The sequence below is a fragment of the Dipodomys merriami genome, unplaced genomic scaffold (genome assembly GCF_024711535.1).
Source record: "Dipodomys merriami isolate MVZ:Mamm:240054 unplaced genomic scaffold, mDipMer1.0.p SCAF_5, whole genome shotgun sequence".
NCBI classification, from domain to species: Eukaryota; Metazoa; Chordata; class Mammalia; order Rodentia; family Heteromyidae; genus Dipodomys; species Dipodomys merriami.
In genome coordinates, this window is record NW_027206068.1 from 72992111 (window position 1) to 73008301 (window position 16191).

The 16191-nt window shown below is 37.6% G+C and overlaps 1 protein-coding gene across 1 annotated transcript in view; it reads left to right on the forward strand.

Annotated features, from left to right (window-relative positions):
- Window positions 1–16191, forward strand: part of Cntnap2 (contactin associated protein 2) — a 1671549-nt gene that overhangs the window by 647958 nt on the left and 1007400 nt on the right. Inside the window, exon 4 of the mRNA XM_069996967.1 lies at window positions 9434–9581. Within this exon, the coding sequence (XP_069853068.1) occupies window positions 9434–9581 (148 nt within the window). The remainder of the gene's footprint in view (window positions 1–9433; window positions 9582–16191) is intronic.

Sequence of the window (16191 nt, forward strand, 5' to 3'; positions counted from 1 at the left end):
AGGCCTAATTTTATGAGTTATGTAACATATTCTAATTTCCAACTGATTATAAAATAGCCTCCAATCTTGGAAGGACAAAGATGATTGAACAATTAATGAACAGAGTGCCCAGGGAAATATGTACAGAATTATTCTGATTGAAAGGAGCCAACAGTGAATCCTTTGATGCAAATTTCAAGGCAAGGCAATGTGAATCTGTGGTATCTGAACTGAGGGAATTGGTATCCTTGGGTGATGAGGATGAGAAAGGGGCTGGGGCAGAGGTTCAAAAGGACATTTCTGGGCTAATAGAATGTTCTAGATATTGATAGATGGTAATTTCATGGGCAGATGCCTTTCTTAACACTGAGCTATCTATTCACTTAAGATCTTTGCATTTGATTATGTAGATATTTATGTAGCTAGATAGTAGATTTTAGATAGATAGGTAGATAGATAGATAGAAGGATAAGATAGGATAGATGTTAGAGAAATGGTAGACTTTCTTTTTGTGGTAATCTCAGGCTTGCTAGTCAAGAGCTCTACCGATTGAAATATGACCCCAGACTAACTCTCAACCCCTTTTTTCATCTGGTTGGCAGAGTGGTGTCTCAGTAACTTTTCCTGGGCTGGATTCAATCTTTTTTCCTCCATGTGTGACACTATGTCCATATATATATATACAATGACAATATTCAATACAATGAGTTCTATAGTATAAAATAATATTCAATATCATGAATTCTATAGTATAAACACAAAATTTTAAACTTTCATAAGCATCAAACAATACTGCTACACATTTATCAAATCAGTTTTACTTTTCTTTGATGCTACAAATCCCAGCTCCTGGGCATGAAGGAAAGACTGACTAATGGAAGGTGTGCAGAATGATGTCCTGTACATTTTGTGTACCTTCCCCTGGTTTTCTCTTCTGTTTCTGTATGTTCTTGAAGATCACACACTGATGACAATGAGCTTGAGTCCCCGAATGAATATGGGGAGCAGAGCCTCTCTGCTCTGTCCCATCCATACTGACCTCTATGTGAGCCAGCCACAGTCATGTACTGTGCAGGGAATTAATGACATCAAACTACATGTAATGTCATTTGATATCCTCAATACTGGAAAGGAAAGGAGAGGAGAGAAGGAGACAAGAGTCTAAGATACCTATGTGGAACTAGTGGATTGTGGAGAAATAAGCTATATGCAGCAATAAAACCATCAGAAAGTCTGGGCCACCTGTGCAGTAAACTGAGAACAGATGAGCAGAAAGGATGATCTTACAGAATTACATTATCATGTGGCCCCATACAAAAGGTAGAGGATGACAGACAGACAGACACACAGACACACACAGACACACACACACATACACATACAACATCATTAATTTTCTAAGCAAAATTGTTGGCATAATTATTTGTTAATTAACCGATGCTTTGGTAAAATTATTGTAAAATGTATTCATACTGTTATCAAAACTAAAGAGATAAAGAATATTCAATTGGTTCACAAATAGTATCTATCCACAGAAATTCCTGCCTCTCCTATGTGGATGGGCTGTTTAACATGTGTGATGCTTTAGAATCTGTACTTTTAGTCAACCAATTCTTGTGAGTATGCTGTATATGCCATATTGTCAAACATGGTTCATTGACTATAAGTGGTGAATATGAATATTTCCATGAATAATAGTAATAATAATAGTAATAATAATAATAGTAATAATAGAAAGAGGAGTGCGTGTGCTCAGGTTTGAACAAAGCCAAGGTTCTGTTCCTTGTTTTCTACTCCAAGCTGGTGCTCTACCACTTGGACCACCCCACCACTTCTAGCTTTTTGCTGGTCCATGGAGACAAGAATTTTATAGACTTTTCCTCTCTGTCTGATTGTGGACCACAATCTTCATATCTTCATGGGAAGGCTTTTATTCTTCCTGTCTCCATGGGGAGAAGAATGAGGCTGGGAAACTCACAGGAAAACTACAAAGTAGAAAATTCCATTTCTCCATTTTGATGTGAGTTGTTTGGAGGGGGGCGGGGGATAAGATCTGAAAATCTACCAAGAAATACAATTTCACTTCAAGAAAAGTGACTATGATAATCAGAGCTTCACAACGGACACATCAAAGTTAGTAACAGGTGTTTCTAATTCAGAAGAGACATAATTTAAGTCCCATCTCTCAGATGAGAAAACATGCATGAGTTCCTCATTGGTGTTTTTTTTTCCCTGCCACAATTTCTCATATTCACAATGTTGTCTTTGATACTAAAAGGCCTTTCTTGGTTTACTTACACATCATCTAAGGGAAGAGTTTAGGTATATTTTTAACCAAGTGAAATATTTCACTAAGATTTTTTTTAAAAATCTCAATTTGCAATAGGACATGGTGGACATTCACCGTGGGTATCTTGAAATATGAGGCTTTCGTGAGGTTTACGTATATTTAGCCTCTTCACAAAATATTTTCTATTTCTGACACCATAAGGATACTTTTAAAGGGTAATATTTGTTTTTGAATTATGCACAGCTGATGTTTGTTTCCCTTTATGTTTCCCCTAGTTCAATAAATTATGTGCTCCAAGGGTTCATCAGATGCTTTTGCAATATGCACTGGTTTTTAGGTACCGAGTGGCTACAAAGTTTTTGATGAGTATAAACGTTTGCATCGTATGTGAGTTGAGATTTACCAATTCAAAGATTATCTCCTGAGGAATGGAGGTGGCGCTCAGTGAAAGAGCAGCTGCCCAGCAGGAATATGGCCCCAGTTTGGTCCCTAGTACCAAAGAAGAAGAAAAGTTCTTTACATCCGCACTAAAAAAGGAACTGTAGCCTTATCTAACTGGCCAACAGTGTTCAGGCCTGTTCTTCTAATGTGTTTGAGCTCAGAATATTTTGTGCATTTCACATGTTTTTTTTTTTTTTATTGAAGAAAGAATATGAGACAGAGAACGATGTAGCATGTAAATCTAAAATAAGTAGTGCCTATTATATTAAAGAATACACTCGCCTCCCTACTGTTTAGCCAGGAGAAATATTTAGTGCAAATGTTAGAAATTTTCAGTTATTAAAACTTTAGCAATGTTTAAATTACTGTAAAAATAACCTTATGAGTGACTTACCATATGCTAAAAAGTTCTAATTCTCTGTTAAGGCCATTTGCAGAATGATAACTATAACAGTAGCACCACAGGTCTGAGTTGAATATTTTATTATATTACTGTTAAAGCTTCCTACATTACATAAATCAATCAATTAATGAATTAGTCAATTAATTAATCAAATTAATTCTAGTGAAAATTATCCCTGTGTTAAGTATATACCCCTCCCAGACCTCAGGCACTGGCAAGGAAGTTGGTCTAACTTGGTTTTCTCTTCTTTCAATGAGACATTTGCCTGACTACAATGTATTTACTACTCTGTATTTTTTGTCTATAGGAAAGATATATTTTATTTATTTATTTAATTTTATGTTTTGGTCAGGACTTCAACTCAGGGATTAGGCGCTGTCCCTGAGCTTTTCAGCTAAAGGCTAGTACTCTACCACATCGAACCACAGCACAACTTTTGGTTTTCTAGTGCTTAATTGGAGATAAGAATCTCATGGACATTCTGCCTAGGCTAGCTTTGAAACTCCATCCTCTTATCTCAGGCTCCTGAGTAGCTAGATTACAGGTATGAGCCACTGGTGCCCAGTGGTATCATTCTGTTTAAGAGACATTCTAATTTCTTCAACTGTTTAATTTTTTATTTAGCTTTCCAAAGCTTACAAGTTTGGTTAAAATAAAAATCATCTTTTTTTTAATACCTGCCTGTAAAACTGCAAGGCCATGTGAAAAATAATTCTAATTTTGTAGGCCAAACACAGTTTAGTGATGATCACTTATGAAGTGTTGCTGTGATGACATGTCTTTCTTTTCTTTTATGTAAATAGTTTATTTTTGTTTATTTATTTTTATTTGTTGTGGGGCTTGAACTCAGGGCCTAGGCACTGAGCCTCTTTCTGCTCAAGGCTAGTGCAATACCACTTGAACCACAATATCATTTCCCCTCCCCCCACTTTTTTTTTAGTAAACAACTTCATTCAAGCTTTTTAGTGACTTCCATCAAAGCTACAGAAGTGGTAGACCTGGCATTGAGTATAAAGGAAACTACTAACAGAAAAACTACTCTTTTTATCAAAATATGTGGAAAATAAAAATGAAGAGAGAAATTAAAGATGCTCGTAAAAGGGATCGTAAATCAAATGTAGGGCCAAAATGTGGTAAGCTTAGCATTACCAATAAAACTTTAAATTTGACATTCAAATATGTAATACACAATATAAAAAAAGAAAATGTACCTAGATGAAAAAAAACCTCATATTTCAAGTAGAAATTTACTACATTTTGCTGAACATAATCTGCAGGTCCATATGTTTCCTGAAGATGACATATTTCATTCTTTTTTATGACTAAATAATACTCTATCCTGTGTGTGTGTATGTATTTCTCTGATTTTTCTTTATTTATTTATATGCTGATAGGTATAAATTCGGCTGTTGTGAATAATGCAACAATGATCATGGGTATGTAGATATCTCCATTGAGTATTGACTTTCATTCCTTTGATATATGGTCAGGAACATCAGAGCAGGATAGTATAGTAATTTTATTTTCACTTTTTGGAGGAACCTTCTCATTTCTATATTTGCTACACTATGTTTTAAAAATGTATCTTACATGTAATTAAGACTGTAATGCTCAATATGCATACTTCTCCATTCCTATTACAGTTTTGCTGAACCCACAGAATGAAATATATCCTCAGACAGTAACACATCATTTTAAATATGCATACCTTTAGCATTGCATTGCTGAAGTACATAAAGACCAAGGTACAGATAACCTGATACACTTTACATTCCTGCCAACAAGGGTTACAATTACATGGGCAAGGTAATGAGTGCATTTCTTATCAAGCATTGTTGCCTCCTCCTTTGTTTCCCCATTTGTGTTTTTGTGACAATAGCCCTTGTATCTGGGATCATATGGAATCTCAAGTTCATTTTCAATTGTATTTCTCTAATGGTTAAGGATGTTGAAAGTATTTTCATGTACTTCTTGGCCATTGGTACGTCTTTTGAGAACTATTTAATTCATTGATCCATGGATCAGTTTTTGGTGTCTTATTTTTGAGATACTTACGTAATCTTGCTAATCATTTGATTGAATACCTGGAGATGACTTGCTGTCATTCTACAGAGTGTCTCTTCACTTAGGTAATTGTTTGTTTTGCTGTGCAGAATTGAATGCAATCCTGTTTGACAATTCTTATGTCCTGAGCCAATGGAGTCCTATTCAGGAAGTCATGGGCTATGTCTACATCTCCTATTTCCCTATAGTCACTTCGGTTTCAAGTTTCACATGGAGGCCTTTCACCCGTTCTGAGCTGACCCAAGGCTGCTTTTCAGCTCTCACTCACATACCACTCTTGCTCTCACCATTGTCAATCACCCTGCTCCTTAGAAATGCTTGTCAGCAGACTATTCCATCTGTCCTCACTCTGTATTTTATAGCACGTTATACTCTACCGGTCTGCTAACTCCCCTATACTTAGGAAAGGAGACTTTTATGCCTTCAACAAAAATTTAAAAATGTTTGATTTACATATAATTATATATAAATATATAAAATGATGTTTTTCATCTCTCTATATAGATCTATCTGCCTATTTGTCTGTCTGTCTATAATTTCTTGCTTTAAATTCCCTAGGGGATTTTCTTCCAGCATTCTTAAAATGAAATACACAGCATTATCACCTTCTAGTTCTTTTCAAATTAAAACCACAGCTTCATTATGGCTTCCTGGCCCTCTTTTCTTAGGCTTCCTTCTACCTCTTCATCTTCTCTCCACTTTCTTCTTCTCTCTGCTCCAACAATATTGTCTCCTTGTCTGTCCTTAATACTTGAAGAGGATGCTCAGGGCCTTTGCCTTTTTGTGGTCTTTGTGTATGATTTGTATATGTATGTGATTCTGTATGTGATTCCATATGTTGTATGCAATGACATATTCATATGTATGCACATACAAAACAGTGTCTATCCATAGTAACATATTCATGGATTTTTGTGTTATTATCTTCCCCACTCTGCACTTTTATTGAAATGCCATGGGAACAAAGCTGCCTCCATCTTGTTGGTTATTGTAGGTCCAGTGATCTGAACATTAACTGTTGACATATCTCCTGTGTACTTGAGGGAAGCGGTGAATGGATGAATGGAAGCATGCCTCAAGAGTTGGGGCACAATTGCTACAACAGAATCTCAGTGAATGAAGTGTCCCCTCTCCCATTGGTCATGCCTGCCCCTCTACAATCAAGTGGTGAAGAATGGAGTCTTAGAGTGAGTTTTTTTTAGCTGATACTAAAAGAAAGAGGACAGGTTAGTGAACATGGGGAGAAGATATACTCACTGCATCTCTCTCTTTCCTTTCCTCTGTTGTAAATGTCTGGACCCCAGTAATGAGTGGACTGGCTCCTCTCTTCCTTTCCACCGCCTTTTGCAAAAGGGGATTAGTTCGTATTTCAAATGATCACGCTGATTCCTTTTTTTTTTTCTTTGACTGTGCCATGATATTTTCCTTCAATCCTTCCTTGCTTATCTTCTCTCTCTAATAAGTTCCCCCAACCCAGACCCTCCTGGACATGACTTCATGTTTTTAGTCATTTACATACAAAGGCATGCTGAAATATTTTGTCCATAGTCAGAAATTGTGAAAGTAACTGTAATTTTTCAACATAGTCATGTACTTCAGTTGGATATTTGTCGTATTTATTTATTCCTGAACAAAGTTTGGTGCCTGTTTGAGGAGTATTCACAACTTCAGTTCAAAAACAGATTTTTACAAATAAGCTACCCAAGTTCGAAGTATGGGGAAAAGGAATTAAAAAAATAATGAGGTTTAGAGAAGTTCCCCAAACACAGCTAAACAGAAATACCACAAGAATTGGAGGGGGCATCTGGAATCTTAGATTTGAGTTCCTATTTTTGTGTTAAGCTAGGCTTTTTCTCCAGTCTCCTGCTCCCTTTTGCTTTGTCTCCCCCTGTGCTCTTCAGTGGGTGAACTCTTACTCGCTTCATCTGGCACTCACAGAATTCCAAACACTAACTGGATTGTGCATACCCATAGTTCTTTTAAAGCCTGACTTTTGCAATGTCTTTTCAAATGTTGTCAGGCCTCAGATGATTGTAAAAGTCTCAGAGACAGAGTTCTGAAAGGAGTTTTGTTGTTATTGCTGGTATTGTTGTTAATGTTCTGGAACAGCTTCATGTTAAGAATTCATCTTGAATGGAAGATTCAGAACTTTTATTACTTGGGAGAATCAATTTTACATTTGTCTCTATACAATCATTCAGGTAATTTTGTGCCGGGATTCTCATTGTTTCACTATTTGAACTTAGGAAACCTAATAGAAAGAGATATTAAAAATACAGCTCTGGTAAAATAGGATAATTAATTAGATTTGTGGATTCTTTGGGAAACTAGGAATTGGCTAGAGAGCAACCTGCAAAGGAGGGGGGAAAGTCTTTCTTAATGTTATCATTGTTAACCTTTGTCAACCACATGCAAAATGAGACAGTATTAAAATTCAAGAACTACTATTCAAGTAGTTTGTCGCAGAAAGGATTGAAGAAAGGATTCTGAAAGGGGTGGGAGAGAAAACCAAGGCCTCAACAATGCTCACTAAACATCTCCCTTTTCATAGCACAGAATTGTACATGGGACAGCTGATGTATTATCCATGATGCAGATTGTTGGAACCATATAACTATTACCTATGATGTATTTTGAGTCTAGAGGAATTATTCCAACACATTACCTATAGTTACTAGTTGTGTGTGTGTATGTGTGCATGTTTGCTTTACTTTTTAATATAGCCTCACTAGTCACAAATTTATTACCCTCGTACCTCAGATTCTCCAGTACTGGGATTATAAATGGGCACTAGCACACCCAACTTAATTATTCGGTCTTTTAAGTAAGACTAGGGAAGGCAGGTTGGACAACAAACTTTATATTGCAAATGTGCTATTTCTGATATTTGTGTGATCCTAAAGCAGAATTTCTAGTTCAATACTACCCTGTGCTTTTTATTAAGAATATCTTTCTTTGCATACTAGTCATGTTTTACCTCTAAAATTATTATAAAAGTTATTTTTATTTTAATAATAAAATTCCTGGTGTTCTATAAAAGCAAATTTAATTGCTTAAAGTTGATAGTATCATAGCTTATCATAATATCGTACTTAGATGAATTTTTTATTAAAATTATTTTTTATACTTTTAAGGCTTTTTTCTATGCTTAAGAGATCAAATGCAATGATCTTCATGAATACTATGATTTCATGGAGAATATTGCTTTAAAAAACTCACTCTGCCTAGCACAGGGAAAACTCATGCTCATAGGGAATTTAAAACATGGATATTTAAAATAACACAATTTCTCATTCATGGAATTTGTATCTTCTAAAATAAAATGAGATTATAGTTCAATATAGTCTACCATTAGATTGTGCTCCTTTTGAAGGTTGAATCTGTGGTCCCACACATTGTCCCTACATCCTCATAGTTCGCTTTGTTATGTATTACATCCTAGATATCAGAGCATGTAGATGAACATTAGCCAAGTTCTGAAAAAAAATCCACTTGTTCCCTACTTAAAAACAAAACAAAAACGTTCTAAAGTCTAAGATTGAGAGAGCATACATCTTTTGATAGAACCTTCTATAGTGAGAAAAATGTGATTAGCATATATCTGGACAAACTAAGAAATATATATATATATGTATAATATATATAGGTATCTACAAGATACAGGGTATCAAAAATGCTTTTTTTAAAGCAAAATATACTCTCTTATCAAAACCAAATATTGGCGAGTGCCATAGCTCACTAGTCCTAGCTACTCAGGAGGCTGAGCTCTAAGGATCGTGGTTCAAAGCCAGCTCTGGCAGGAAAGTGTGTGAGACTCTTATCTGCAATAAATCACCAGAAAACTGGAAATGGCTCAAATGGTAGCTTGCTTGCCTTGAGCTGAAGAACTCAAGGACAGTGCCCAGGCCCAGAGTTCAAGCCCCATGACCCACAAAGGGAAAAAAGAAAAGATAAAAAGGCCAATATTGCAACTCAGTTTACACACCTCTGACATAGGAATAGATCCACCTATACAGGTTACCATATGAATAGATTCACATAGACAAAGGGCCCTGTGACCACCTCGGCTCAAGGCCCATCAGAGGAGAAGGACTTGGCTTCTCAGTGGTTTAGGGGAGCCTTGGGAAGCCAGTCACTGGATAGGAAAATCTGGGTTGATGTTGGCACTTAGGGGATATGGCTGGCTCTGAAGAGTGTGGGTGGCTTTCGTTGTTGCTGTTTCCGGGCTGAAGGCGTCCTTTCCTTCTTGTTGGCAGGCGTTCCCCGGAAACGTCAACTCGGACAGCGTGGTGAGGCACGAGCTGCAGCACGCGGTCATCGCCCGCTACGTGCGCATGGTGCCCCTGGACTGGAGCGGCGAGGGCCGCATCGGGCTCCGCATCGAGGTCTACGGCTGCGCCTACTGTGAGCATCCCGGGACGCAGACCGGGGAGGGTTTGTCCTGTCCATTGGTGTGGTCATCTGCCTAACCTCCGAACACCAGAGAGAGACAGAGAGACAGAGAGAGAGAGAGACAGAGACAGACACAGACACAGAGAGACAGAGGCGAAGACAGAGAGTCAGAGACAGAGACAGAAAGACAGAGACAGACAGAGACAGAGAGACAGAGACAGAGAGAGACAGAGACAGAGACAGATAGTGAGACAGAGACAGAGAGTCAGAGACAGAGACAGAGACAGAGAGAGACAGAGACAGAGAGAGACAGAGAGACAGATAGTGAGACAGAGAGACAGAGACAGAGAGACAGAGACAGAGAGACAGAGACAGAGACAGAGAGAGACAGAGAGACAGAGACAGAGAGAGACAGAGACAGAGACAAATAGTGAGACAGAGAGAGAGTCAGAGACAGAGACAGAGACAGAGAGAGACAGAGACAGAGAGAGACAGAGAGACAGATAGTGAGACAGAGAGACAGAGACAGAGAGAGAGACAGAGACAGAGAGAGACAGAGACAGAGACAGACAGAGACATAGAGACAGTGAGACAGAGAGAGACAGAGACAGATAGTGAGACAGAGACAGAGAGTCAGAGACAGAGAGAGAGACAGAGACAGAGAGAGACAGATAGTGAGACAGAGAGAGACAGAGAGTCAGAGACAGAGACAGAGACAGACAGAATGAGAATGTTTTCCTTTATTGTATGTTAAAAATGCATATGGCACTTGAAAGTATGCATAAAAACACCATAGGTGAAGGATTGAAGCACACTTGCATTCAGCCCACTACCACAAACAAGTCCAATTGCTTGAAGCCTTACAAACTATGTAGAGAGAAGAAATCTGAACTGCAGCCTACTTTTCTGGTTCTTGGAGACTGATGGTAGATACATCTTAAAGACCTTCCTTCCAGATCAACAAGTCACCTTTGAGTTGTAATTCTTCTTAACTGAAAAGACAGTCACTGAGTTTCACAGCAATTAGATCTCATATTTGTGTGTTTATTTGGTGCTTTAAAAAATCTATTCAATTCTTCTAGAAATGTTTCATTTCATCATATTATTTTTCTATAAGCTCAGCTTTTCATGTTTTTTCTTAATTTTTAAATTTTATAGTAAAGTTAATGTAGGGGGGAGGGGGCTACTCTTACATAACTCAGGTAATGAGTATAATTCTTCTTTCTTTCTTTCTTTCTTTCTTTCTTTCTTTCTTTCTTTCTTTCTTTCTTTCTTTCTTTCTTTTCTTTCTTTCTTTCTTTTTTGTGGGTTGTGGGGCTTGAACTCTGGGCCTGGGCACTGTCCCTCAGCTCTTCAGCGCTCTACCACTTGAGCCACAGTACCACTTCCAGTTTTCTGATGGGTTATTGGAGAAAAGAGTCTCATGGACTTTCCTGTCTGGGCTGGCTTTGAACTGTAATCCTCAGATCTCAGCCTTCTAAGTAACTAGGATTACAGGCGTGAGCCACCAACATACAACTGAGTACATTTCTTTTTGAACAGTGTTGCCTCTCCCTCCTTTTTCTCCTGTTTTTTCCCTCCCTCCCCACTTCCCCCAAGATGTATAGTTCATTTTGAACATAGTGTCTAGTGATTATCACTATGTGATGAGTATTTCATCATATTTTAATACCCCTCTTTCTATAATATCAAAACCACATTATGCCTGTGTCTAATGATTCTGATGTATGGATTTTGAGGGTTGTGATTCTGCTACCTGCTGCCCCGGTGCAGTGTTAGAGAGCTCCTTTAGTAAAAGAAGAGACCCATATAACTTCACTGTATGCATGAAAAACCGGAGTGAAGTAGGACTCTACAGAAAATGTGTGTTTTCCTCTAAATACTTGCAGACATGCATATATACAAATATCTATCTATCTATCTATCTATCTATCTATCTATCTATCTATCTATCTATCTATCTATCTTTCTATCTATCTATCTATCTATCTATCTATCTATCTATCTATCTATCTATCTATCTACAGCTCCACACTGTGCTTACTGACTTAGTCACTGAACCTGAGGAAAACTAGACAGCAGATAAGAGGGGGAGAGAATTACCTTGCCATCTTCTTCCTTGTCTCTTCCTTTGTTTTCCTCTCCATCTTCCACTCTTCTTCCATCCTCCTCTTTCCTTTTCTAACTTTCTCCTCATTCTCATCCACTTGTATTTTCCATCGGTATCCTTCTGTTTTTGTTTCATGACTATAAGCTCTTTTTCCTCATTTCATCTGAGAACCTTCCTTCAAAATGAGGAAGGGAAAAGCATTTTTCTCCTAGAGAGAATTTTTCATTGCTTATTTTCTTCTCCAAGGCCATGCCAAAAGAGAATGACTTTAAAGCCTGCTTACTTTTATGGTTAAGTCATGAAATAACGTGAATTCATTTGGAAATGAACTGACCTCCCATCTCCAACATGGTTCAAAGTCTCCCTCCCTCCAAAACTGTGAGAGAACAACTTGCTCTAGTTTTAAAGCACCAAGTTTGGAATAATCTGTTATAGCAGCTACATGTAAACTAATGCATTCATCAATATCATTTCAGAAAGTAAATGTTTTTCAAAAGACACACACAGATCTCCATAGCAATGTGCTCCAATATAACTTACTGCAAAAATATCAGTCTTCCATAACTATGCAAAAATGCATCTTCAGAAGGCTTGAAATATAACTAAAGACAACCAACCAAGAGCCAGTTTTTAAAAATTAACCTTTATTCACTTGAATTTGAATGAAAAACTATGATCACTGGGTGCCATATTGGGAAATACACTTAAAAGAACTCACATCTATGTCCTAATATTTTGCTTTCTTATCTTTCATGATATTAAAAGAAAACCCTATAGTATTTATTTATTTTTTATTTATTTATTTTTTTTTGGGGTCCGGTCATGGGGCCTGAACTCAAGGCCTGGGCACTTTCCCTGAGCTCTTCAGCTCAAGGCTAGCGCTCTACCACTTGAGCCACAGCGCCACTTCCGGCTTTTTTCTTTTTGCTTATGTGGTGCTGAGGAATCGAACCCAGGGCTTTGAAGTATTTATTTTTTAAAGCACATCTGTAATGTTTTTTTCTTAGTTTGGAAGGCATCAATTCAAATATTCTAGAAGCTGTCTATACTGTAATAATACGGCGATTCTTCATCTGCTGAACTATACCAAACATATAGATTGAACTCTGTTTTGTCTTTTTGTTTTTGGTCATGGGCTTGAACTCTGGTCCTGGGTGCTGTCCCTGAGCTCTTCAGCTCAAGGTGCGCCCTCTATCCACTTGAGCCACAGTGCCACTTCTGGTTTTCTGGTGGTTAACTGGAGATAAGAACCTCACAGACTTTCCTTCTTGGGCTGGCTTTGAACCATGATCCTCAGATCTCAGCTTCCTGAGTAGCTCAGATTATAGGCGTGAGCCACCGGCACCTGGCTTTTTGTCTTTTTTTTTTAGTAAGTAAAAATATACTTATTTCTGAGACAAGATATGTATGTACATATGCATGTTCATAATAAAAATAACAAGTTGCATATTTTTGCAGTAGACAACTTTTCCAAAGCCACTGGTTTAAACTTACGTCTTCTGAAATCCACTTTAGACTAGACCCTGAGATAACTATATTTTCTTGAACTTAACAATCTGTAGCCTCAATAGTCTTCTTTTATTTTTTCACTTAGAAAAGGAAGCGTATCTTGAAATGAAGCACAGGGATCAGGTCTGTTCTCGTTCATATGGGTGCTGTGTGTTCTAGGTTCTCAGCAAGCAGATACTTGGCTTTCAATAACTCCTGGGGGAGAAAAAGCCGTATTCTCTTATCTTTTCAGTAATTTCTTGGAGGCTTGTCTGGGATCTTTCTGAAATCCACATGCCTAGAAACAATCTGGTTCTTACTTTCCTTTACCATTTTCTTGAAGACCCAGCATTGGCGGGTTATAACTCCTGTTCCTTCTTTGTGAACTGTCACAGAAATACCCTTTAGGTTTCCCATGTCTCTTTGTGTGTTTTTCCCCATGAGTGTGGTCATTTCAGAAGTTGGTACCTTATAAGGAGTTTGCTCTATTGCAATTGGAAAAGTTCCAGGCCACTACTTGGAAGCTCTTACAACTTGCAGTATTTGGTCATTTTGTATCATGGCTTGTGTTGAATAAGTATGAATTCCCATTTTCGTGCATCTAAAGTCATGTAAAATAACTCTATTCCCTCTACATTTTTTATTCTCCTCAAGTTTACTTGAAACGAGTCTCAGTGCTATTATTCTTCAAAACTTCATGATGGGTCTTTAATTTAAGAACTTTGGAACACAGATGCTAACCTGCTAACACTACACTGGATGGACTGCATGCAGTCACCAGGAAAAGTCTGAATTTGACCAGTTTTTTTAATATATATTTTTATTGTAAAGATACTGTACAGAGGGCTTACAAGTTTTTGTTAACATTTATGACTTGTCTTCCACAAACATTGTTGTTACAAATGTCCAGCAAAATGTACTGATTATAGTAGGAATCATTTGTACCAGCAGATACTAAATTAGCTTATACCCCAAACCTTCATGACATTGAAATTAGCACCTTGAGAAACCATGGTACAAGTGATTATACAAGTAACTAGTATATATGACTGCAATTTGGAGCATTAGTTAATAAGGCTTTGGTAAGGTTAGAGAGGTGGAAAATCAGTGCAAGGAAAACTGTAGGGTGTATACTATAAAATGAGTGTCCTGGCACATCTGCTCTCCCTGTGAGAATATTGTCTCCCAGGGGACAGTTTATGCCCATAGCTACATCCTGCTTAGCAAGAGATACTGGTAAGTAAACCTGAATTCCTATTTTAGGGTCTTTGTAACAAATTTCCATAAACTGTGTGGCATGAAGGAGAAATTTAGTCTGTCATATTTTGGAGGGCAGAAATCCTAAATTGTTAGTAGAGTCCATTCGCTTTAGAGACCGAGACAGAAAAATCTGTCCCCTGCTTCTGCCCAAGCATGTGATGACATTCAGGAATCCTCTGTATTTCTTCACCCGTGAGTTCATGGGTCCAGCCAGTGCTTCTGGGAGCAGATGGCTTCTTCTTACTGTGTGGGATAAAACAAGCAAGCAAACAACAAAGACACGGGAACAGTCTAGATCAGAAATAGTTTGTGAAGACACAAAGACATTGAGGTGACAGCGTAACTTACTCTGAAATTGGAGTTTGTTCTTCTATCTCTGTAAATGTAGTTTAAGTGAACCATTGTAATGTCTCTTAGACGATTAGTACATGGTGAGACTCACCCATTTGATTAATTAAAGAGTAGTCTTTGTGTTTTGTTTATTCAACTCAATATGTAAATCTGATCACATCACATGTCTTGAAAACACTTCATGGTATTACATGGACTATTTGAAACTAGAAAATTTGAACTAGAATCACCCCTCCAATCCTACTAGCTAACATATATAGTCTTATGTTCTAGCATTTTCAGCTGTGCTTTATGAACTAGTAATATCCAAAAACTTTTCAAAGCTAAATTGACTTATAAAACCAATGGGACTGGTTTAAAAGAGAACTATAATTTCTAGGAGAGAGTAACAGCAATTAAACTCATGTTTACAGTTTTGAATTAAGAGCAATGGTGTGTTTCTATTGTGGAACTCAAGAGAATATTATTTATATTGTATGTCTTACCTCAGATCTCTTTCCATGAGATAATTTTTTCCATGAAAAGCAAACATTTAAAAAGAAGGATGCATACATATTGTGATTGCGGTGGAAGATAAGAATAACAAAATGAAAAAGACCTCAATGTAGTTGAGTACTTCAACGCAGTTTATAAATAAGACATTTCGATTAATACAAAAGGAGCTGCATATGTACTCTACAAGAAAATTAATGCTGAAAATATTCCCCAAAGGCTTTCCCCAGCTCAGCTCCTTTTTACTAAGGAGGAAACAAAAGTACAAAGGAATGTGTGATTTGCATAAGAGTAATAGAGAAAACCTGTATTCCAATATTCTATTTGTTTGTTAATTTGTTTATTTATTTTCAGAGGCCTTGGGGCTTGAACTCAGGGCCTAGGTGCTATCCCTGAGCTATTTTGCTCAAGGCTAGCACTCTACCACTTTGAGCCACAGCGCCACTTCACTTTCTGGCAGATAATGGGAGATATCAAGGAATTTTCTGCCAAGGCTGGCTTTGAACTGTGATCCTCAGATCTCAGCCTTCAGTAGCTGGGATTATAGGTGTGAGCCACCAGCACCTGGCTGAATTCTAAAATTTTAATCTCTAGCTAAATTCTTCTTCTCCTCCCCGTCCTCCTTTCCTCCCCTCTCCTACCCCTCTCCTCCCTTCTCCCTTCCTCTTCATCTTCTACCTCCCTCCTTCCTCTCCCTCTCCACTCTCCTCTCCTCTGCTCTTCTCTCCCTTCCTCTCTTCTCCCCTCACCCCTAACATTTTATAACCTGTTCAGTTAACTTCATTCCCTCAAGAACATTTTTACATCCCTAGAGATATCTAACGAAATATATTATTTTGAACATTCTAACGAGTCTAAAAGTTGTCTGACCCATCAATTATCGCTCTAAGGACATAGAAGTTGAGAAATTTCGCAAGAAAA